The sequence below is a fragment of the Aethalodelphis obliquidens genome, unplaced genomic scaffold, assembly GCF_003676395.1.
Source record: "Aethalodelphis obliquidens isolate GAN/ISIS:26980383/991018 unplaced genomic scaffold, ASM367639v1 scaffold34, whole genome shotgun sequence".
NCBI classification, from domain to species: domain Eukaryota; kingdom Metazoa; phylum Chordata; class Mammalia; order Artiodactyla; family Delphinidae; genus Aethalodelphis; species Aethalodelphis obliquidens.
In genome coordinates, this window is record NW_020837978.1 from 10,377,192 (window position 1) to 10,403,592 (window position 26,401).

A 26,401-nucleotide genomic window follows, 5' to 3' on the forward strand; every position below is an offset into this window, starting at 1 on the left:
TCCCTGGTGGCACAGTGGTTGAGAGTCTGCCTGCCAATGCAGGGGACACAGGTTCGTACCCCAGTCTGGGAAGATCCCAAATGCCGCGGAGCAGCTGGGCCTGTGAGCCATGGCTGCTGAGCCTGCGTGTCCCGAGCCTGTGCTCCGCAACAGGAGAGGTCACAACAGTGAGAGGCCCGCGTACCACAAAAAAAAAAAAAAAAAAAGTACTAAAAAAAATACGGTATTCAATATTCTTTTAGTAATAATATTGGTATGCTAATTTAGAAACGTATAGTTATGTTCTAGGACAAAGCAAATAAAAAATTATGTCAAAAGCATTAGAAACAAAGATTTTCAGAGTAAGAAAAAAGAGGTACAAGTGTAAAATTAGAGAATTTAAATAAAACTAATTTGGAAACTCTGACTTTGAAATGTATTAAAAAATAAGATGTGTTCATGGATGGACAGATCTGTGATAAAGCAAACAGAGCAAAATCCTAACTCTAAAATCAAGGTGGTATATGGCTGTTCACTGTATTAACTCTTCTTTATGCTTGAAAATGTTGGGGAGGAAAACTGCTGAGATTCCACACCATCTAAATCACAGAGAAAGCAGCACTGGGATGAAGCACAACTCCTCACCAGCCTGTGTTTCTGTTCCAAAACAGTTACTACTCTGTAATCATTTTAAACATCTCAGCCACTCCTCCTGAAAAACCTACCCAACTGCCAAATCATCCACAGAAAATCAAAAGGTCCAGGACTAACAGACCATGTCTCCTTATTTTGGAACATTTACTTTCATATAAGTGATTCCAGAAGAAGGCAAACAGCAAGCACTCAATGTATCTGAGATAAAAATAAATAGATTGGTTACAAACTTTTTCTGGTTCTGCAAAACTGAAATACGATTTCAAGTAATATATTCATTATGACAAAGCTATACAACCTCAACAACATATTGAAAGATTATGGGTATCTTCAAGACATCATTAAAATGGGATTTTTCTCTCTGAATTTTTAATTAAACTCATATTAAGTATAGGTAGTGGTACACATGAGCATAATATATTTTTTAAATCTCTTTTACGTGATTCACATACATCTTAAACCAATTTTTCTTTCTCGGACTAATGTTAAAATTTGTTTGAATAGAGGAAAAAAAAAGGCAGGGAGAATATACCCCAAAATGTCTACTGTACCTTAGTATGGGTGGTAGGACTGCACATGCTTTTAAAAATAGTTATGCTTTTCTTCTATTTCACAGGATCTGTTTGATTTTCCCTTTTGCATTAAGAATACATTACCTTACAGCTGGAGAAAAGGTTCTTAAAAAAATTCCACATGCATTTACTGGGTATAAAATAAGTGATGGAGTAAGGGGTAAAGGTGATTTCGGATTTCCGCTACAATGAAGATGGATAACCAACTCGAGTATAATTTAAGAAACGTGATGGTTATATATCTCTAGGGCACTTTTCCCACATTCACTGGGCACTTTGTTAAACATTTTCCTCACCAACAGAAATGCAGCTCCCAATCATCTTTGCTGGTTTCAAAATGTCAGTAAAGAAATGTCCAAAATCCAAGGCTCACTTTGTTCACTCCATAAACACCAATACCTGTACAAGGCACAGAGCTGGGGGTACGCAGAGGCAAAGCTGTTACCCCATCGCCTCCACTCAGGCACCTGTTTTGTGCCTGGCATTGTTCTATGCACTGAGGAGACAGTAGCGAAGAAAATCAACCAAAAATCCCTCCTGCTTCTCTTCACATAAGCTGTCTTTCATTGGTACCTCCTACCTGGCAGCTCCAGAAACCCCACCTCAGAAATCCCACCACACCTCTTCTTAAACCTCACTAGAAACAGCAACATACAAATTTCTCCATTTTGTCTGCTTTTACCCACTCTTTACTGATTTCATTTCCTCCTTATCGAGCCTGAACTAAAAAACTGTCCATTTAAACATTCCCTCACCAGTAACCTCAACTACAACTGTCTTTCTAACTTACCTAAACTATGATTTCCCATCCTGTATCAGTCATACAATTCAACTTTCCTCCCCAACCAGCTGAGTACATACAGAAAAATGATTTTACATATGTAAACTGCTGTCACTACATGATTTTAAATTCATGGTTTAAAATCTCACAGTTCCTCAATACTTTTACTTCTCTGATCAATAAATATTTACTAAGTAGCTATGTGTGGGCCAACACAGACTAAACTGTGAAAAAGACAGAAGTCTGTGCTCCCGTGGAGCTGACACTCTAACAAGGAAGACAGATCTTACATTAATAATTATGAATATGACGAAATCCTATAAAGGGGGAGTGAAAGTGCTATGAAAGCACATAACAGAGGAGTCTAACCCAGTTTGGAGGTGGAAAGGTTGTCAAGACAGGCTTCCCAAAGTAGAGATGTTTCTGTTCTAATCAATTCCATATTCCAGCCCACATTCCAAACTTATATTTAACCCCTCAACCCCACTCCCTCAGCAAAGGAACTAGCCTCCTCAACTTGCCTTGGATTCCCTGGTGATTTCCTCTCCTCAATTTACACATATGACCAAGTTTCTCCCGCCCACACGGAAATTGGACTCATCTTTCTAGAGAGTAATTTGGCCAGTGTCTCATGCACCTTAAAAGTGTACATACTTTCTCTTTTGATCCAATAATTCTACTTCAAGAAATCTTTCCTAAAGAAATACAGATACCATGCATAAAAATTATAATAGTGAAAAGAGTTAGAAACAACTTAAATAACAATAAGAGAATAGCTATGGATGTGCCTTAATACACCTGCAATAGACTATGTTGCAGCAAAAAAAAATAAAACAAAAAGAAAAAAGATGGTCAGAGCTTTTAATCTCATAGTAAAGTACTTATACCTGTAACTAGGTTAAAAAATACATAGTAATAAATATGTCTTGGCAAATCAATAATAAAAACAGGATGTAAAAATGTGTAAGAAGGGCTTCCCTGGTGGCGCAGTGGTTGAGAATCTGCCTGCCAATGCAGGGGACACGGGTTGGAGCCCTGGTCTGGAAAGATCCCACATGCTGCGGAGCAACTAGGCCCGTGAGCCACAACTACTGAGCCTGCGCGTCTGGAGCCTGTGCTCTGCAATAAGAGAGGCCACGATAGTGAGAGGCCTGCGCACCACGATGAAGAGGGGCCCCTGCTCGCCGCAACTAGAGAAAGCCCTCGCACAAAAACAAAGACCGAACACAGCCAAAAATAAATAAATAAATACATTTTAAAAAAATGTGTAAGAAGAGTACAGCTGTGTAAAAAAGGTGTATATATAAAAACTGGAAGAAAACAAGTTGAATTATTAATAGAATTTATACAAGATATAATTTTCTTAGGCCGATTTTTCTGAATGGATGGAGAAATACTGTTTCCCACAAGTGCTGCACAGCTAGGCAGTCCTCCAGCTCCACCAACTCCATCCCTTACCTCTAACTCTCTGATGCACTGCACTCATTCCCACCCCAACTTTAAGGAAACTGCCAGAATAAAGATTAACAACCTCCTAAGTGACAAACCAGCGGACACTTCAGTTCTCCTTTTAATTGACTTCCTTGGCTTCTAACACACAGTACTCTCTAGAATCTTCCTTCTAACTCGGACCATTCCTTCTCAGAATCCTTAGCTAGATTCTTCCCTCCTACATTTCTAGTAAATATGGTGTTTCAGAAGTCCATTCTCAGACCTCTTCTTTTTTTACACCACATACTTGGGTGATCATATCAATCCTCATGGCTTCAACAAGTTACATTCTGATGACTCCAAAATCCACCTACAACTTTTCTCTCTCCTAAATCCCATTTATTTTCAGTCAAAGCCCCTACTATTAATTCATCATCTCGATGTCTCACAGCAGTTCACACAATGTCCCCATCATCTGCAATTTCAAAGTTCTACTTCTCTCCAGTATTTTTTATTATGTTCACTCACAGCACCATCTATCTAATCGACTGTCCCAGCCAGAACAGTGGAAGTCACCCTTCATTCTTTCCCTTTCAACAGCTACCCTTACCATTCCCACCTCCTAATCAAGTTTTTTCTTTTTCTTTAAAGTCCTAAATAGCTAATAAATCTATCTACTTTCCTCACTAACTCCACTACACAGATTAAGCCAATGCAAAATCATAATGGCCCAACTGGACCTCTTGCGTCTCTCAGACCTCTCTTTTCTGTATCAGCGTAACCTCCCCAAAATGCAAATCCAATCGTTATCATTCCCTTTTAAAGCTAGCACCTAGAAGATAAAGATTATCCATTAGAAGTCCCTTCATGATCACCTCCAGACACATTCATGCCACAAACCTTTGTGTTGCTCCTTCTCCATCAGCAACAGAAGCATCAAGGCTGTGCACCAGACAGGCACTCTAATGGGTACTTTAAGTGAACTATTTAATCTCATCCTATGAGGCTGGCACTACTGTTTCCATTTTACAGAAAAGGAAACAAAGAGTTTGTCGAAAAGTACAAGGCCACAGAACTAGTAAGTGGCAAAGCCAATATTCAAATCTCCATCTTTCTTGTCCCAAAGTATTTCACTGTATTTCTTAGCAAAAGTAACTAAATCAGCTTCTAAAACAACTATTCATCTTTGAAAACTCTGCTCATAGAGTATCTCTGGAGTAATTCCTAGGAAATCAGTCTAAGGAGGGTAAATAGGCAGCTGAAGGACAGGGAAGTGAGAGACTTATGTTTAACTTTCTTCCTCTTCCATAACTCTTTGCAAGCTTTCTAGAGGCTTCCTTGATTGCCACCCCATCTTCCAGCAGAGTTGGTCACTTCCTCCACCATACTGCTTCTCTACTTTGTTCATATAGCTATTACTATACATTTTTTATGCTATATTTAATTATGTATTGACATGTTCATTTCTATTCTTACCTACAAACTTCTGGAGGGCAGAGACCCTGTCCTGGCCAATCCCTCCTTGTAAACCCTAGGTTCCTAGCACAGTATCTGGTACATAATAGGTACCACCCAACAAGTTAAACTACCTCCTCCTCCTCTATTTTTTTAACCTCTATCACAATTCATCCCTAGGCAATAGCCTCGTAGCCTAACTCCTATCTCTAGCCATCTTTCACACTGCCATCACACACTGCATCCCCTCCCCACCCAGTACTGTTTTCCTAAAACAGATACCCTGTCACTGCCCTACTCAAAAAGACTGAAGGCTCCCTACTACCTATAGAGCATTTGCCCTTAGAACTATCATCAAGGCTCTCTAATATGATTCCAATTCCACTCTTACTTCTGTAAACTCTTCACTATAAGCCCTCAAGTCTCCAGCAATATTGAGTCATCTACCTCAGCCAAAGACACCATACAGTTCCATTCCTCCCATGAGACAAGTCCAGCCATTTGTCATAGTTTGGAATATTTTTCCCCATCGAAGTGTCTCAAATTTTTACTCATTTTCTAAGGCCTATCAAACACTACTTCCTTTATAAATCTATTTCCTTGAGCTAGAATTAATCATCATCTCCTCAGTTCTCCCATATACTCTCTCATTCTAAGTACTTAGTATATTATGTCTTAATCTAGAGTTATTTGCATATGTCTGCTCCCTGCTCTGCCCCACCGTACCCTCCAAATACTGAATTCAATATTCCCTGAGAACAAGAACGCACATTCAGTTCACTCAATGCATTTATTGAGTTTCTGCTAAGTGTCAGGTCCTCTACTAGAAACTATGGATAAGACAGAGATAAATAAAATAATTTCTTATACTCGCTCAGCTGCTGCCAATGCCAGATACACCATACCCGTTCAATATATATTCATTAAGTTAATAAATATATAGTTTATTTGATATCTTTGTTCACATTTTCCATCTGTGTTTCCACTTACTGCTTACCACCAATAGAAACTAGAAGGAAAGACCTTTTAAAGCCTTTTAAACCTAGATGGAAAGAAAGGCCTTTATTTCTCTTCCACTCCCCCAAGAAATAATCCAGAAAGTCAGGAAGCATAGAAGGAATGTTCTATGCTTTTATTATCAGCAGAATTTAGGAACAGAACAGAGACTGGATTACTTGCTGATTTCTCCTGAATCACACTGGCAGAATGGCATCAATATTTTGTTTGAAGAGTTAAAAATATCACACTCATAATAAATTATAATTCTAAAAATTTCCAAATAAAAATTTTATTATCTCTCACATTTATAATTAACTGTATCTCCATTGCCTCTATCAGTATACATAATTTAAAACCTGAATAAAATTCCTGAACTGAAAGTACGTTCAAAAGACACTTTTAGAGACTACTTTTAGAAATTCATCTTGACAGTCAACAAGAATTAACAAGAACATAAAGTAAATATATACCCTTTAAATATGTCTCCTGAAGAAAATGATTTCATGCAGATAAGGTGATTTAATTTTTGGGGTGCAAAAGGTGTTAGGAATTCATTTTCAAATTAATCAAAAAATTGAGACAGGCTATTTTGTCCTAATAAAGTAAGCTTATTTTGCTGAACATACACAAAAATTATGTTTAGTTTAAATGAAAATCCAAGGCAGAAAACAGAACATATTATTTGTTTCATTCAATAAAAGGAACTTCCTTCAAGCCTCACTTCTTAGGCAATGAAGAAAACAAGTACCAATCAACACAGTCATATTCCTACTTTTCCAAGGCAGACCTAGAAATCATGCATTTTACAAAAAAACTGAGAAGCAATTCATACCCAACTCTTGCCATTTCATGAGAAAACTTGCTACAATGACAATTTCTCGTAATAAAACTGACATCTTGGATCCAAATATTTATTTACCTGTCCTAATCTTGGATAAACACACTGTTTAAAAGAAAATTCAATTTTAAATTAAGTATAATAAACTCTCAGATGAGCATGTATCACTGCAAATGAAAGGTAACTAACAGCTGCTCTTTCTGGTCAAGTCTTTACAATGACATTAGGATTTTAGGAAGGAATTTTTATATCTCTTGATACAGTTCAATATATCTCCAGAAAGACAATACTTGGCCAAAATAAGCTACATGACTTGCTTTTCTTCCATAAATGAACTGTTTGCTCTTTCCTTCCAAAAGCATTGGGTTGGACCTAAAACTGTGTTCAAAAAGATTACAATAAAAAAAAAAAAAGATTACCAGAAATAAACAAAATCAGACCAAAAAAACACAACAGGTTTCTCCAAGAATATACAGGAGGTGGGTACTGTTTCTCATCCATCCATTTGTTCATTCATATGAGTGCTAGCTAAAAAGTAAGTACTGGAATTACAGAAATATAAAATAGTCCCTCACCCTTGAATCTGTACCGTTTTACATCACCAATAAGCAGACAGTTAGCTGTATAAATATTATAATTACAGTCTGCCCAAAAAGCAAAGGAAGCATAATAAAGGCACAATCTTATTTTGGGGAGGAGAAAGTGCCACCAAAAAAAAGTAACTGTAAACTACGACTTGAAGAGTAACTAGTTAAGCTTGGCAAATGGGAAAAGAGACAAGAGAAGGTGAATATAAGGAGGAAGGAAAGAACCTGCACACAACTAGAAACATGAGCCAGCAAGTACCATCAGAGAACTACAGAGAGTATCTTACGGCACTACATACCTGCCATCTACTTTCCACAGATGCCAACTCTGATTAGAAAAAGGTCTTTGGGGGTATTTTTGAAACCAAGTCCCCCTGCCAGGTTTATGGTTAACCTCTCTATCCAAAACTTTATTCCCTTTCTTGTCGCACCCTTGTTCCCCTCAGGATTGAGAAGTATCAAAGAAAAAGGGAGACTGAAACCCAGCAGGCCCCTGCGAGACCTTCCCGGGTACAAAAGCCCCTCCGTGCTTGTTGTTTGTAGGACAAAGGCTTTAGTCCCTAGGCCTTTCCTGACTTCCAAAGAGCAGACTCAAGCAGTTACTAATTGGGGAAGCGAGGGAATGCAGAAACCAAGGAAAAGCAGTCAAGCAAGAGAAGTGATGACAGCTTTAAACAACAGCAGCCACAGAACAGGGTCCTACTTCCTCCTCAAGGCGTATACATAACAATCGGACAAATATCTTTGAGTAGTTCTGCAGAAACTAAGTCTCCCTCCCAAGAGGCGGATGGTGACTTCGTGCTGACCACAAGCATGTACACCCTGGACAGGATGGAACCAGGAGGCTGATGATTAAGATTCCCAAAACAACACCCTGTTACCTCACCACCAACCAATCAGAAGAAAGTCCACAAGCTGATCACACACCCTACAACCCTCACCCCTAATGCTGCCTTTAAAAACCCTTCCCAGAAAGCCACTGGGGAGTTTGGGTCTTTTTAGCATGGGCTGCCCATCCTCCTTGCTTGGTTCCTGCAATAAACACTGTACTTTACCACAACCCAGTGTCAGTAGATTGGCTTTGCTGGGTGCCGGGCAAGTGGACCCCAGTTTGGTTAGGTAGTATTTTCTAACCTATCCCTCTCCTTTGGGGTTCCATCCCTCTCCTTTGGGGTCACTTTATGTTGATTCAACTCTGTTTAACATCCTACTTTCTATTTTCTGGGGCTTATTTCTCCAAGCCTAAGCTGGCAGAAAAATGGAAATGGAGATTAACTGGATACCCCAGTTAGAGCTCCCATAGCTCAGAAAAGAGATGAGGAATAAGGACCTTAAATTTAATCAGGGTGAATGCCAAAATGAGAACTGCCCTAAGAAGCATTCCGTTCAATTGAGCTGTCAATTCAGTATTTTTAAGTATATCTCTGTTAAGTCATTTCTTAACCATGTCCACAGTGGTTGACAAGTAATTAATTTAAAATCAAAATAGGGGACTTCCCTGACAGTCCAGTGGTTAAAGAATTCACCTTCCAATGCAGGAGTCTGATCCCTGGTTGGGGAGCTAAGATCCCACATGCCTCATGGCAAAAAACCAAAACATAAAACAGAAGCAATACTGTAACAAATTCAATAAAGACTTTAAAAATGGTCCGTATTAAAAAAAAAAATCTTAAAAATAAAATAAAATAAAATCGAAATAAAGGAACTATTGAGTTTGTTTAAAAAAAACAGGACAGGGCTTCCCTGGTGGCCCAGTGGTTGAGAGTCCACCTGCCAATGCAGGGGACGTGGGTTTGTGCCCCAGTCCGGGAAGATCCCACATGCCGTGGAGCGGCTGGGCCCGTGAGCCATGGCCGCTGAGCCTGCGCGTCTGGAGCCTGTGCTTCGCAACGGGAGAGGCCAAAACAGTGAGAGGCCCTCGTACCGCAAAAAAAAAAAAAAAAAAAAAACAGGACAGATAAGAATTAATGAAGACATTAATGATGTCTTCAACATCATTAGTCATTAGGGAAAAGTAAATTAAAGCCACAACAAGAAAACCACTAGATACCTATTAGAATGGCTACAAATTTAAAACAAAACAAAACAAAACCCCTGACAACAGCAAGTGCTACTGAGGAGGCAGAGCCACAGGAAGTCTCACACGCTGCTCGTGGGATCGTAACTAGTACAGCCATGCTGCAAAACGATTTGGCAGTTTCCTATAAAGTTAAAAATACATTTAACAAAGGACCCAGCAATCGCACTCCTTTGTATTTACCCGAGTTAAATGAAAACTCATGTTTACGAAAAAACCTATACATAAATGTTTAGAGTGGTATATTCCTAATTGCCAAAAACTGGAAATAATCTGATGTCCTTCAACTGAAGAGTGAGTAAGCAAACTGTGGTTGGTTCATCCACATAATCAGCAATAACAAGGAATGAACTACCAATACATACAAAAATAGAGATGAACCTCAAATGCATTACACTCAGTGAAAGATGCCAGACTTAAAAGGCTACTCTACTCAACATACTCTATGATTCCATTTATACACCATCCTAGAAACAGCAAAACTATAAAGGAAGAAAACCAATCAGTGGTTACCAGGGGCTGGAGATGGGGAAAGGTTGCCTAAAAAGGGGTATGGAGGAATTCTGCAGGGTGATGGAACTGTTCTATATATTGATTGTGGTGATGGTTACAAGACTGTACACATCTGTCAAAACTCACAGGCCTGCACACTAAAAACGGTAAGTTTTACTACATGTAAAATATACCTAATTTAAAAAAAAATAATGAGGGATTCTGGCAACAAAAAGATGAGACTGAAAAATTACAAAGGTCACATCATGAAGGACCCTGCTAAGAAGCTTTAGATTTTAATCTCAAAGCAACAGGTGTACCAAATAATCTCAAGAAAGGACAGACACAATTGAGTTCTGTATTAGAAAGAAGATGAGCAATAGTTATATTGCTCTCTCACTGGAGTGAGAGCAAAATAGGGAGCAACTGGGAGACCTCAGTAATTTAGGGGACAAATTACCAAGACCTGACTCAGGCAGAAACTGTAGAAATGGACAGAGAAAGTTTAAGGCAAGAAATTCTCAAGTTTCTAGCAATAGTGTAACCATTAACCAAGCTAGGGCTGAGAAAAAGATTTTAAACAAGCTAAATTTAAATGCCTGTGGGACATTCAAATACAAACATTTGGGCAGATATATTGGTCTAGAGCTCAAGGGAATGACCTGAGATGTAGCTTTAGATTTGAGACTCGTCAGGGAATGTGCAGTCATGAAAATATAAGGTCAAGCTCATGCAAAGATACAATATGCAGAGTGAAAGGTAAAGAGAATCCTGGGAATTATCCTGAGCAACACCAGCATTATGGAGTTGGTGATATAACTTGAAGTATAAAAGAACTGGCTTACTGAGTATACAGCAGTAGAGTTAGAAATGGTTACAATCATGTGCCTATTTCAATTTGGGGTCTCTCAACCACTTTATCGTTGGCTTCTCTGATTTTACCTTTGGCTTGATCACCCTGGGAAAACTAAGGTAGTTAAAAAGTTATCATTGAACCCAAGGTTTCACTTTGTACTTTCCGTATTGTTGACATTGAGAATATTCAGCAAATAAAGAGGAATGATCTACTGAACATACTTATTTTGTCAATTAAACACAGAAGAAGCACCAAGAGGGGTTAAATGACTCACTTCAAGTACAGGTAAACCTACACAGCCCCAGAAATTTACCTTGGTAGCTGCACAAATGACTCTATAGATGCTTTAAAGGATCTCTGATACCACAATGAAGTTATCAGGAAATACCACAGGATAGATCCAATGATTCTACGTAATTAGCTCTCAATCAGAGGGATGCACCGAAATTCCCTGTGGAGCTTTCTCGAAATGCCTATCTTCCAAACTCTACATCTGAAAATACTGATTAAGGAACTTTTGGGGTAAGACCCAAACTACTATATTTTTAATAGTCCCCTAAGTGACTCTGATGTGTACACACACACACACACACACACACACACACACCCAGTGATCTCAAGTTGAAAAGCAATGATATAAAAGTTGGTTCTAGCATCTACATGAAGTTCTCATTTGGAAGCTTCTAAACTACATCCTAATACTTGGGAATGGCCTCCAACTGAGAGCATACAAACATACAATTCCCTGATCTAAACCTAAAATTCTGAGGCCCCATCCCTGTAAAATATCTATGAATCACCTTTTGGTTTTGGTTAATTACCTTTGAGAAGATTTAATTTCTCAGCAGAATTCAGAAAATGGCAGTGTAAGAAAGGCATGGAAAATGAGTCATTATCTCTCTACTGTTTTATTCCAATTCTCCACTTTAACGACAAACCTACCAGAAAAACCTGGCAATTTCACCAACTCAAGTGTTAACTTCAACTAGTATTTAAGCAGAGCCAGGTACAACATGCTATACTAGAATATTCATATTCCACTTTTCCAATTACCAAAATTTCCCAAAAATTCCAATTTTCCAAATACATCATAAACGGTTATGAATCAAAGCAAAAATAATTACCCGTAAGCAAACGATTTTCCCATCAAAATGTACACTTACCCATCTCTTCCCTTACTGACGATTTTTACTTCAAAATAATAAATCCCACAGGCTGCTGGTATTGGATGCGTGGCACGAACTGAAGCTGCATCTTTTGGGGTTTTGCCATGACCTGCATAAGGAACAGGAAGGAAAAAAAAAATCAAGAGAGATAATCAAATGAAAATCTTAACAAATAATTCAGGAACCAATATGGTTTTTGAATGAGATACACATTTCTGCTTTCATCAGTACAAATAATCAAAGACTTAATAACACATTTATCATCACAATTAATCCAATATGCAAAACAGCCCAAGTTAAACATGGAACTCTTCACACTATTACTAGTTTTGATAAAATTTCAGAATCTAAGCACATTGAACCTAGCAGTCCTTTATGCAAATTAAATAAAGTATTTTAAGGTAGCCGGTATTTTTAAGAGACAAAAGGATACACTTGAAGAACAAGATGAGAATATGATTAATTTTATTAGATCTAAATTTGCATATAATCTATCAAATTCCTAAACAACACTTTTTTGCCAAATGGCCTAACTTTTTAAACCAGAAGCATCTGTATCATACACTATTTTTTTTTAATTTATTTATTTTGTTCTTGGCTGCGTTGGGTCTTCATTGCTGTGCACAGGCTTTCCCTAGTTGCAGTGAGCAGGGCTTCAATAGTTGCGGCACGCAGGCTCAGTAGTTGTGGCACACGGGCTTAGCTGCTCCACGGCATGTGGGATCTTCCCAGACCAGGGCTTGAACCTGTGTCCACTGCATTGGCAGATGGATTCTTTACCACCCCACCACCAGGGAAGCCCTCATACACTATTTTTTTAAGTGAAATTTTTATAATTAGATTGAATTGGCAAAACAGCTTTCTTACTTTAAGAATTTACAATTTTGTTGGTTAGATCCAAACTTTGGATAGATTTTGATGGTTTCACTCATTTCATCATCCACATTTCAACTACCTGAACTTAACAGTTAGATGGGGAACAACGTAAAAGGAAAGCATTTGGTAATATTTATTGTAATATAATTCGACATAAAAATATTTAAGGGCTTCCTTGGTGGCACAGTGGTTGAGAGTCTGCCTGCCAATGCAGGGGACACAGGTTCGAGCCCTGGTCTGGGAAGATCCCACATGCCGCAGAGCACTAGGCCCGTGAGCCATAACTACTGAGCCTGCACTCTGCAACAAGAGAGGCCGCGATAATGAGAGGCCCGCGCACCCCGATGAAGAGTGGCCCCTGCTTGCCGCAACTGGAGAAAGCCCTCGCACAGAAACAAAGACCCAACACAGCAATCAATCAATCAATCAATAGTTTTTAAAAATATTTAATTTCCTCTGGAAAATCAAACCTCCCAGATACCAAACCTGAGGAAGGCAAAAGAGAGCTTGGGAGACAAGGGCAGAGAGAGGTTACTATACACAGCATTCAAGGAGCCCAGGGCCTCACTTAGGACTCTCCTGGGCTCTATACTCCAGGAGTCCTTTAGAAAATCTTCTCTACCCACCTTTACTCCACCCCAAGTCCTGGGAGAAATGCACACAGCCCTGAGATGGTAGAGACCAGATACACAGACAGATACACTTGACAGAAAGCCTGGGAGTGGTCTTGAGGCCAGTCAATTTTCCAAAATTGTAACTTTAGCAAAATTGCATTGTTGGTGTTTAGAAAAATTAAAAATTTTAATATGTAAAAAAAAAATCATTAATCTTTGATCATTAATTCTATCCAAAGGCTGATCCATAAAATTTCTTTGGTCAATTACAGCCTTCTGAGAAACATATCTAACCTCTCGTTGTCTTTTCTTTCTTTTTTAAGAAAGCAATATAATAACCATACTAATGCTGACATCTTTAGGGAATCTGTTAGATAAAGGCTTTTAAACTTTTTAAATTAGCTATTCCTCAATCTAACCCAGAGTTTTATTCACTAAGATCACCTCCCCTGTCCATCACCCAGGACACAAATTACGTTGAAAGCTAGCATGTGAATAAAACCACGTGAGCAAGAGAAAATATGCCCATAAAACCACCAGAAGAATAAAGCTGAAGTAGCATGTCAGAAAGTATTCAGAGAGAGTGAGTGAGACAGACTCCACAATCCCGAAAAGGGCCGTATGAGCAACAATGCTCCAAATCATTACTCAGGTGTTCTAGTTAGATATGCTTCACCCAATACAAACTTATGTCATTAATCTTTCAGTCAGACTATACCATTACCTTCATGGGTAGCAGAACTCCCCTTCTCAAATTTACCATGACTGTTTTAAAACTAAACACCTCTTATCAGTCAAAAATTATATCCTGTTTATACAAGAACCATCAAACACCAATGAGATCACATCTTCCCTTACCATACACTCTGTCAAATTATCAATGCGTATCCTACCATTAAACAGTTAAGTTTACACTTGCAATGCAAATTAGCACATGTTCACATGGCCTAAAAGGAACTAAATGAACTCAGCCACTCTATTACCATTCATAGATGTCTTAATTATATGTCTTATAGGCAGAAGTTCTCAGCAGGATGAACACTGAGAGGTGATAAACTTGGCTAGAAAGATAAAAATGGAAGCAGCAATGTACAGATGCTGATAAAACTGCTTTAATATATGTAGGTAGTATTTACATGGAGCTAAGCAGAAGAAAGTAATGGCATAAATCTGCAGAATGATACACTAATCACTTTTTAAAAACAGACATTTAATAAATTATGGTTTCAGCATAATATATTTTTCGGTAACATTATGTTCAAATAATTGGCTGCCTGGGAAAAGGTCATGTAAACTAAAAGCATTTTTAAAATTTAGACAGTTAAAAATAAATCTAAAGAAAACCCCAATTAACCCAGGAATCCTAAATCAACTAGCCCTTATTTTTGGTTTTGGTTTTTCTGAAGAGAAGTGACCAAAACTTTTAGGGATAAGGGAATCTCAAAGTATACTTAATAATAGTAAGTGATAACAGTTGACATACATTTAATACTATGTGAAAGGCACCATTCTAAAAGCACTGTACTGACAGAGAAAACAAACTTATGGTTACCAAAGGGTGATGGGGGGGTGGGCAGGGTGGACAAATTAGGAGTTTGGGATTAACATATACACACTACTATACAAAAAACAGATAAGGGCTTCCCTGGTGGCACAGTGGTTGAGAATCTGCCTGCCAATGCAGGGGACACGGGTTCGAGCCCTGCTCTGGGAAGATCCCACATGCCGCGGAGCAACTGGGCCCGTGAGCCACAACTACTGAGCCTGCGCGTCTGGAACCTGTGCTCTGTAACGAGAGGCCACGATAGTGAGAGGCCCGCGCACCGCGATGAAGAGTGGCCCCTGCTTGCCGCAACTAGAGAAAGCCCTCGCACAGAAACGAAGACCCAACACAGCCAAGGATAAATAAATAAATTAATTAATTAATTAAAAAAAAGAAGAGGTTCAGAAGTTAATGATAATATGCTCTGAAAGTAGCTGGTATTCATAGAAATAGAAAAATAAGAATGCTATATGGATCATTAAAAAAAAAAAAAAACAGATAAATAACAAGGACCTACTATATACCTACAATGGAAAAGAATCTGAAAAAAATGTATATGTATGTATGTATAACTGAATCACTATGCTGTACATCTGACACTAACACAACATTGTAAATTAACTGTACTTCAATTTTTAAAATGATAAATAAATAAAAGCACTGTATTTATTAACTCATTTCACATTCAAAACAACTTATGAAGTAGGTACTATTTATTATCATTTCATAGTTGAGGAAGCCAAGGGCAGATAAAGAAACTCAGGTCGTACTGCTGGGTGGGAATCCCAAACCAGGATTTGTGCTGGGATTTAAATTCAAGAAGCCTGATCCAGTGCGAGCTCTGAACCCACAGGAAAGATTTAGTTACAGGGAACGTTCTGGGATCACTTCACATGTATTCCCACCTCCTATTCTAGCTACTTTTGTGGGAAAAGAGAAAGAAAACTAATATTTGAGAGTAAACAATCTCTCAAAGTACTAGGTGCTTCTGTATAGATTTTTCTCATTCGACATCTGTGAAATAGGTATAATTTAACCTCATTTCTAAAAATGGAAAAATTCTTACAGAGATTATATAACTTGCCCAAAATTGGTAGAATCGTGCATTAAATCTATGTCTGATTTAAAATCCCCTACATCTTACCATTATGCAAAAATAACTGTAAAGAACTACAGAGTCATAAATCTTCAAGGTTTTAGTATATTCATTATGCTCTACCAAGACACTACAGAAAAATTCTGTAAATGTTAAAAGGATTTGTTCCATTTTAAAATTAACCTTAAGATGTAAAGACTCAAGAAAAAGTTGAGATATAAGATATTAATATCAGAGTGAAGAGCCTATTTCTAATAATGTTCATCAGCAGGAAGTTTATTACCTTCAATTCTGTGGTGACCAAAGTACAACCCTCACACTACCAAAGTGTACATTTTTAAAACCACAGTCTTCAATGTTAAGTGTTTTCTAGATGGTTCAAGAAGAAAATACATGTACTGCTTCAGGACTCTAAGACTAGCAAGGTCACCTCCTCCTATTCAGTCTGTTGACTGCATTTAACTGAAACAGAAAGGGTTTGAATAAAGCCTTCCCCCAGACCCCTCCACTCTCCAACCTGCAGCCAAGTGCCATTCTGAAAATATAAATCAGCCTTCCTTGTACCACTAGCCCTCAAGACAACTAACACTCCTTCCCATTCAGCCTAGAAAAAGAAAAACTTCCAGAAAATCTTGTTTGATCTTGCCCTCCCTCTGCATTTTCCACCTCCTCCTTTGTGCTCCAGCCACACTGGCCAGGCCAGGCCGTGCCCAAGCTACTCCCTCTAACTGGAAAGCTGTGTACCCTTCCTTCTCAGACTGGCCAGGTCCTCCTCAGCCCTTCTATCTTAGTTCAAGTTTTACTTCCTCAATTATTCTTTCTCTAGTCTCTCTGACTCGGTCTAACCTTTTTTATATGCCCGCCACACAACATTAACACATGTTAACACTTAATTTTGATTATTTTATTGTTTCTGCATTTTAATTCCCAGACCTCTTTATTCCCACTGACTTCCATTCTAATTTCAATCATTCTTCCTGGAGCCACACTCTGGATGCTGACATCACCTGAAACTACTCCACCTCAGAAATATTAAATTGCAGTAAAGTCTGTTTTGCTACAAAGCACATTTCTTGAATACAAATTAGCCCACATGCACTTGATAAACATGGCAATGATATCAGCATAATAAAGAAGTCACTCAGCTCATAACATAGCTTTTCCCAGTACATTAATGAATTAAAGAGAAAATTTTAGCAATAAACAGAGGCCCTAAGTCAAAAAAGCTGGGATTCCTCCAGAAGTGCATTCCTATTGTGCCCAGTGTTTGGTGGCTTCAGGAACTGCTATACCTGCCACTGTATTAACCCATCTGGGGAAAATTCAAGTGCAGTACAGATCAAAAAAAGCTAAGATACTTCCTCTTTGTTTATATCAGTATGGACTCATGCATCTCATGCATATTTATTTTATACTTTGGGTTATAATTCAAGACTAGTTCATTTCTTTTGTTGCTCAAACTGTTCCCCGTTTAGCCACTGGGAGCTTTTTCAGTTGGCTGCTCTGGCGCTCTGACATACCTCCATTATGTGTTTCTTGTTTTTGTTACTTTCTGGCACTACAAGATGCTGGAAGCTCATCTTGTGCATTTCCTACCCTAGTCCTAGAATCAGCCATTTCTCCAAGGGGCCCTGGCTCCTTTTATGGGCAAATGGCATTAGAATCCAAGATCTAGGTACTAGGTATGCTCACAGTTACTGGGGTGTCATTGCTTTTAGGCCCTCTCATTGACAAGAGCGAAGAAATATATGTGTGTACACTAAGCCCCTGTATATACACACATCTGTGCTTTTTATTTAATCATCTGTGTACATATTAAACTGAACATGAGTTCATACTACTGTCTCCGGCTCTAATCCATTACCATGTGGATCATTCTAACCACTCCAGTGGTGAGAAACCCAGCTCCCACTGTGCACCATCCACTGATTTAACTGTTAAGTTCTAGTATACATGGACAGCAGTATCAGAATTGTTAACTCATATCCCCCTGGGATGCAACTTATCAACAAGAATTCAGTGCTTATATAGTTTCTTTTACCTTTAGTTTTACAGACTCCACTGATTTCCAGTTACTTATTTAGGTCAGTGCCTTTTCCCTCCTCTTCTGAGATTGCTTCATATATTTGTAATATAGTTACACTGTTTTGTCACATGCTACATTCTACACTGGGATTCCCCCCCACCAAGTGACTTTCTAAAAAATATGTACCTATTAAGGTTCACTCTTTATGTCCTAAAATTCTGAGGGTTTGATGAGCACACAGTGTCATGCAGCCACAATTACAGCATCATACAGAATACTTTCATTGACCTAAAACATCCTGTTCTTCGCCTCACTCGCCCTCTCTCCATCCCCTCAAGCCCCTGACAACCACTCATCTTTTTCCTAGCTCTATAGTTTTGCTTTTCCAGAATATCATATCACTGAGATCATACAGTATGTTATCTTTTCAGACTGGAGTCTTTCACTCAGCAATATGCATTTAAGATCCATATGTGTCTCTGTGTGGATAGATAGCTCATTTCTTTTTTATCACTGAATAATATTCTATTGTATGGATGTACTGCAGTTTATCCATTCACCTACTGAGAGACATCTTGGTTGTTTCCTGTTTTGGTGATTATGAGAAAAGCCGTTATGAACATTTACATGCAGGTTTTTGTATGGGCGTAAGTTTTCAAACCAGTTGGGTAAACACCTAGGAACTCAACTGCTGGATCATATGGTAAACTATGTTTAGCTTTGGTAGAGACTGCCAAACCATCTTCCAAAGTGGCTGTATCATTTTGCACCCCCACCAGCAGAGTATGAGAGTTCCTGTTGCTCTCTGCACCCTCACCAGCAGTTGTCGTGGCCAGGTTTTCTTTGGATTTTAGCCATTCTAATAGCTAAAGCTAAGCATTTCCAATTGCTTTAAAAAAAAAAAAGGTGAAAAGAGCTAAACCCTGAATCAGATTTTTATTTTTGATTAAACAGCTGTCAAGAACTTACATCTCTAACAAGGAAGACCAAACCCCAGGGTTGAAGGCTGTGAAGGATCAGCAGCCTGTGATGTTGGGCACACATGGGAGTGGAAATTTAACTGGGCTTGTATTTTATTAGGACTGTTATTTCTGTAGTGCTCTGGTTACAAAGTTCCATAGGTTTTAAGTGGTCTGCCCCAGCCCTATTTTTCCCATAAGCCCTGTTACTTTTAGTGCGCAATTCTGTGAAAAACATTAAGTTTTTCCAGCAACACAATTTTGGCATTACAGTGGAAATACCGACATCTTCCCCTAGGACACACCCCCCTATCCTCTCCCCTGTCTAAAGAATTCACTCTGCACTTCAAAATTCAAGGAACTCCAGGGCTTCCCTGGTGGTGCAGTGGTTGAGGGTCCACCTGCTGATGCAGGGAACGCAGGTTCGTGCCCCGGTCCGGGAAGATCCCACATGCCGCAGAGTGGCTGGGCCCGTGAGCCATGGCCGCTGGGCCTGCGCGTCCGGGGCCTGTGCTCCGCGGCAGGAGAGGCCACAACGGTGAGAGGCCCGCGTACCGCAAAAAAAAAAAAAGTCAAGGCACTCCAGTGCACTGAACCCTTTCTTGTTTGTTTGTTCTTCTCTTTCCTCTTCCAGGATGGTATACATGGTAATTATTTAAAAGCTCCCAAATATCTTGATTTCCCTCATATGCCTATCCTTCCATCAAACCCAGCCAGCAAAACCACAGCCTTAAATCAACATTATAATCCACCTTCCCTATTCCTGCACTGGGCAGCTGGCCTTTGCGGAATAAAGTCCAACCGTCCTGCAAACAGTCACCACTGTGAACTAATGATGTCAGCTGGCATCCTCCACTGTTATCAATACCACACAGCAATCTTTAGAAAGATGAAGATGGTCCACATCTCCAGCATTTACTTTAGGCTTTAAGTCCTCTACCTGAATTCAGTGAGCAAACTACCTCACCTCCTTTATCACAAAACGGGACTGAAATGGGACTCCACCATTATACCATATACCAACCATATATATATGGTTACGTTCTACTCTCCTCTCACGCATTACTAACTCGTCTGTCTACACCAGTCCACCTCTTCCACTGTTATCGAAGGAACAGTACGTACTCCTCTCCTCTTCAAGGGCAAGCATCTTAAGCTTCTGAACCACCTTCCTCCCTCCAAGTCCTTACTCTGTCAGCCTCCCAAGCTTGTATTTTCATCCTTTCCCTCTTTACTCTCCTTCCCTTCGATCTATAAGGGCACAGTGTCCCAAAAATGTATATCCTTCTCATAAAATTATATGTCTCTGTGTTATAAATCATTGCCAATAATGCACTGGAGTTGGTGGTTAGTATAATGAACTTTTTTTTTAACTTTAAGGTAATAAAACCAAGTATTGGTACTATTTATCTTATTTGTTAAAACACGTTAAATTCTGTAGACACTTATTGAGACTCCATACCTTGCACTAACATCATACTGTCATCTAACTTACGTCACTTCAGTTTTACCCACGCAGCCAAACTAAAACTAGGCCTACTTAGAAATGATACAATAGTTTCTAACACAGTACCTTCCAAAGGGTTTTCTAGGGATAATTTTAAGTATGTGGGTTTTCATCTTACATGCTGATGTTATAAGCTAATCTCCAGGTACAACATAACTCCAATATCAATCATTAAAAAAAAAACAAAAACCCACAGCTGCCCTAACCTCCATTCTCCTCCAGGTATTGACTAATCTCTTTCCTCATCTATATTTCTCAAGAATAACATATATTCACTATACTTTCTGCCTGGTCCCTTCTACTGACCCTGATTTCTGCCCCCATCACTCAATTCACACTGTTCTACCTAAGGTCACAACAAACTACTTTCCAAATCCAGTGGAAATTTTTCTGTGCCTAAGTCACTAAACCTATATGTTGCATTTGACACGAAAGTTCACTTCCTCATTTCTGACACTCCTCTGCTCAGCTTCTGTGACACCACCCTCCCCGCTGTCCAGGTGCCTCTTAACTACTCCTTCTTGGGCTCCCTGCAGTCTTTTAATGTTGGTCTTGCTCAAGGTTCCATCTTTGGCCCACTGCTCTTCTCACTTTACTCACTCTCTCTCACACTCTGAGTTTCAACTACCAGCTACAGGCGACTCCCAGGTCAGTCATGACCTCAGCCTCTCCTCCAGGTTCAGCCCCTCCTAGGAGAAACTGACCCCCACACTGTCCCTACTGAGAGGAGTGGGGTCCACACTATCCTTCCACCAGGAGGACATTTTGTATTTCATAACAACCCTCACACCCCTACAGCTGATTCAACACAGGTCAGCATCTATGGGAAGGCCACCAATTCACTCCACAGCACAGAATGAAAAGCTCTGCCCAACTAAGAAAGACGGCAACTAGCTAGGCCAATCTGCTGAGTCTCTTGGGAGTTTAAAATAGGAAAAAGGATAAACCAGTTAGTAGGGAAAAGAACAGAAAACCAACAGAAACTAGCACTGTAGCTGAATCATCTGAACATTAGAATAAAGTGACAAATCAGGAACTCCAGCTGTGGTGATGACACAGAGCCACCCTAACTCCAGAAGACCTCTTTCTGTTCTTTCTCCAACGCTATTTCTTTGGCTTCTTCTGGTTTACATGGTCAGATCACATGGCTAAGATTCCCATTTTCACTTACCTCTAAGTGTACTGTAATACTTCCTTGCGATAATTATTTGCTTCACGGTTCACTGCAAAAACCTAACAGGGCTGGAAACCCAGGATCAGCCTTGATTTCTCCATCATTCCATCATATCCAGTCAGATTTACTTCAGCACAGATCACAGATATGTCTGCTCTTCTCTGCCCCCACCACTGACCAGTTCAGGTTCTTATTTCTTATGTGGTTTGCAACAGCCTTCTAAATGAGTCTGCTATTTCCAGGCTTGTGTCCTTGAGTCCACCTCCCAATTAGTTGTATAATCCGACAAAGATGAAAATGAGCCAGTCACTTCCTACTTAGGAGATCCTTAGATGATTCTTTGTCTCCTACAGAATAAGATCCAAGCTCGATAAAATATTCTATAAGGCCCCGCATGATCTTTTCCCAGCTGTACCTTGTCACACACTTAAATTCCAACAACCCCATATTGCTTGTAGATCCAAACATATAGAATAATTCTCTCCTCTATGCTTTTGTTTATGCTTTTTCCCTTGTAATGCCCAGCCCCTCCTCCCCTATATCATACTCATCTTTCAAGACTGACCGCTGGCCTCATCCCCTTCAAGAAGCTTTCCCTGACCCACCAACTTCACCCCTGACAAGGGCAGCCTGCAGCAGATGCTCCCCCATCTTCCACAGTACTCTATGACACTTCCCTACTACACACACTGCTTGATGTCCTTTGAGCTCTTCGAATTCAAAAACAGTGTCTTATTCACCTTTGAGTATCCAGAACCTGGCACAAAGTAAACACTCACTAAAAGCTTGCTGAATAAACAAAATGAATAAATAGAGAGTAAGGTATATATACAAATTGTCTAGAAGAATATCTGCCCTACAGCAATTGCTCAATAAATCATTACCAAAAAAAAATCATTACTATTGTCTACTTCTGTTCAATATGATTATTAGAATCACTTAATCCTTGCAGTTATAACTAGCATTCTTAAAGCTCAATTTTGGCAAAGGGATCCCTGGGAAAGCTTGGTTTTTAAATTCCTTGATTTTGAAGCGCATTTTTGTATCCCCTCCCATAAATCTCTAAAGACATTTGTATTGGTAAGCAAGCAAATATGTGTTGAGATACTTATTCTACGTAAAGAAGTGCAAGAAATTAGATAAGCAGTTAAACTGAGGACACGTTAAAGGCCTAGTGACTGGTGATACGGAGGGGGAGGGGAGCTGGGCATACCAAAAGTTCAACCGATTTGGTCACTGTTAATAATACTTCAGTTAGAAGGTGCAGTTCACTATTAATTTCTTCCTATCATTCCCAACTTTCACTTATCTTACATTTCTTCTAAGCTGCCCTAAATCAGTATAATCAAAGCGTCTGGACTTTTCCATGGCATTAGTGTGCTCCAGGTAGCACTTTCCCCAGAGGAAGTACTTTCAACATCAACTATTCTTCAAAGTCAACTATTCTTCAAAAAGTTATAAATGTGATCACTGGATTTTAACTACTTGAGATAATTAAGTCTCATACAAATTGAAATAGGCAATACAGTGTGGTAGAAAGAACACTAAATCTAAAATCAATGAAAATTAGTTTCCAATCCTGGCTTACTTGTGACTGGGAAGCTCTAACTTCCAGGTGCTCCCACTTTTTCTCGTCTTAAATGAGAATTCCACCATCTTATGCAAATTCACTAACATGCTCCTGAGTGTATGTATCAAAACGCTTGGCAAAGTAAACAAATCGTGGTAACTTCACAAATATAAAAATGCAACCTGTAACTGAAACATTTAGACTAATCAAACCCATTGTCACATTCATTAAAATGCTTTAAATTGGAATAAAGTGATCATTATAACTAGGTCTAAACTTGTCACATTTATACTTATTCAAAGCTGACAAGAATTTCAAAAACAAAAGGGGCCATGCTTGAGGATTTCAACAGTTGGTGTGTGACTGCTAAGCAAAAAGTCTTCTAAAAATTTTTAACAGGTAGTAAACACACCCAATTCCTCTGCAATCCAATCAACTTGGTCTGTAAGGCTGACACTGTTTAACATTAATCCCTTCAAATCATTTAAGGAACCCCACTGTTTCCAAAAGAGTAACTCCAATTTAGAAGAATAACATCTTCAAAACAGAATACGTTCAGACCAAAAGAAATTTATATTTCAAAGGTAAGAAAAATCCTCATCATATGGAAAATAATTATCATCAATCTTTTGAAATTCTGTAATATGCAAAAATACTTTAAGAACAATAGTTTTTAATGTTATTTTCTGACTTCAAATTTGCTTACCACTACCTAAGACACTTCCCCCTTGCTTAGATGCCCAGTAACTTCTGGTGTGGTCCACTCTGAAGGCACACAGAAAAACAACAGGAAAAACACACAGGCACATATTAAAATAACAAGACGAGGAAGAGGCAGTAGAAGGGGAAAAAGGGCCCGTGTTTGTGACAAGGGGGAAGGGAGAGACAAAGGGGAGACAGAAAAAAGCGAGAGGAAAGAAAAAGAATGACAAACAGCAAAATCTGTTCTTCCAGAAATAATGGTTTATGTTTACAAAAGAGTGAAGTTTCCAGAAAGTGAATCTTAGTATTACACAACAGAAAGTAATAAAGAGGCCAAGAGGAAAAATAACTGAGACAGCAGTGTCATAAATATTCCAAACTCCAACCAATTTCACATAAGCTGCACTTTTGCGTGACCCAAATCATCAATTTTATGTAAAAGTAGTTAGTAAAACTAGTCAAGGCATGTTACAGTGCTAAATAGACTATAATCACAGATCTTAGATATGGAAATTCAGAGCTGGAAATCTCCTTACCAACACCCAGCTCAACTCCCTCATCACTCAGAGGAAGAAACTGAGACCCTGTCTGGTAACATGCCTAAAATCACAAATGATGGCAGGACTCGGAAAGCTAGAATTCTTTGTTCAATAATCTCTTATATCTACTCCCTCTGATTTTATAAGCCAACTATCAACCATCAACCATAAAATTTAAAGTAAAGTTTTGTGGAGTCTGACAAAAAGCATTCTGGTAGCCAGATCACAAGTAAACACTTCATACATAGCACTGTTCACACAAATTAAAACACAAAATTAAACAACAGCCTTCACAGGATATTAACAAAATGTCCTAACTTAAGAAAAACCAAAGGTCCAATATTTTGAAAATTTCAGCCACTTAGATTAAGAAGCATAACATTTAAAATTGAAAGTACTTCTCTGGATCTATGGATAAAAGGAAGGAATATTCAACAAGGCCTATTTTTGTGCGTTATTCTTTGCAGCCAAATCATTTGGAAGACTTCGGTGGCCATTCTCGTTCCTGATTAAATAGTAACTTATTTATCAAGGTTCTTCTCAAATTTCAGTCCAGTAAACTTTAAGAATTTCACCACAATGGTTGTTTATACCCTCTATATCCATGTCACTAGGATCTGATAAAGACCCTCCCTTTGAAACCAATCAAAATGAGGCTGCTCTGAATGTAAAAGCAGCAGGTTTGGGGCCTAAAAAACTGGATTTGTTTCCAGATAGACTGACACATTGGATTGATTTTTTTCCCCCAGATAAGTAAATTTGATGCGTGTTATTAATGTGGGCTACATTTCAAAAACTCCCAGAGCAATTTATAATTTTATATACAACTGATCTGCTTAAAGCTTTGTTTTAACATAGGAGAGGTAGGTGAGGGAGGAGGGGGAGAGCACTAGCCTAAGGCTTTTTTTTTAACTGCAGGTGGAAAATAGGAGCCAATTTTCTTTAAAATGCTAAATAACGTTTTTAACAAATCCCTGTTTTCAACGAGACTTTCATAATGCCAACATATAAATATAGGGCATATCCAATCAGTCGTGGTAGGTTACTGCTCCCCTAAGAAAACACGTACTCCTGAGGTTTCACCTCTCGCACCCTCCAGTTGCTTTTAGCAAGATACACTGACGGCAAACTTGGGGCCCCGGCCCGTGTGTTCCCCTAGACAATCTCTAGCTTAATTTGGGGCAAAATCCTCCACTGATTACTCCTCCCCCTATACATCCCTGCTCTCCCTTAATTAGAAATTATCCCTCAGAATCGTGCCTCTCTTCCCCCCACGTAAGAGGAGAGCGCCTGACCCAACACCACCTGGAGAACAATGTAACCCAACTCCGAGCCCATAGATTCCTCCATCCCAGCCCTACGATTTATCTCAAAGGGAAATCAGAAAGCGAGTTATGTCCTGTCATCCTGGATTCCCCCGAGGTGTCCTGCTCCTGGCCTGGGATTACCAGCTCCATTCTACCCAGGACCATTATACTCACCTTCCCCTTCCCAGAATTGCCTGCTTTCCCTCGCACCTCTCCCCGCGACCCCAATCCCACCCTGGGAGCACCAGAGCCGGCGGCGAGTCCCCTCCGAGGACACCCGGCCCCGGGAGGGCGGGGGCGGCCCGAGGGTCTGCGGCCCCACTCCCACCGCAGGACACACGCCCAGTACCTTTGTAGTGCACCCGCAGGTTATTCTGAGACAGGCCGATGTAGCTGAACTTGTCCTTCGGGCTCCAGGACCGAGGCAGCGGCGTCTCCTGCTCGTCCACGGCCGGGTAGAGGCGCTTCAGCCGCCGCTGCAGCTCCTTCTCCTGCTCGTTCAGGGCCGAGTCCCCGTGCGGGAAGGGGGCCGCAGCACTGCTGCCCGCCGCCACGGCCGGGGCCGGGCCGCCTCCGGCCGGGCCGGGGCCCGCGGCAAATC

General features: G+C 39.6%; 1 protein-coding gene across 1 annotated transcript in view; it reads right to left on the reverse strand.

Annotated features, from left to right (window-relative positions):
• The window catches only part of RANBP9 (RAN binding protein 9), a 90,505-nt gene that overhangs the window by 63,158 nt on the left and 946 nt on the right, over window positions 1–26,401 (reverse strand). The window contains exons 2-3 of the mRNA XM_027128179.1: window positions 26,150–26,397; window positions 11,885–11,996 (exon numbers count right to left, since the gene is read on the reverse strand). Coding sequence (XP_026983980.1) covers window positions 11,885–11,996; window positions 26,150–26,397 — 360 coding nt within the window. The remainder of the gene's footprint in view (window positions 1–11,884; window positions 11,997–26,149; window positions 26,398–26,401) is intronic.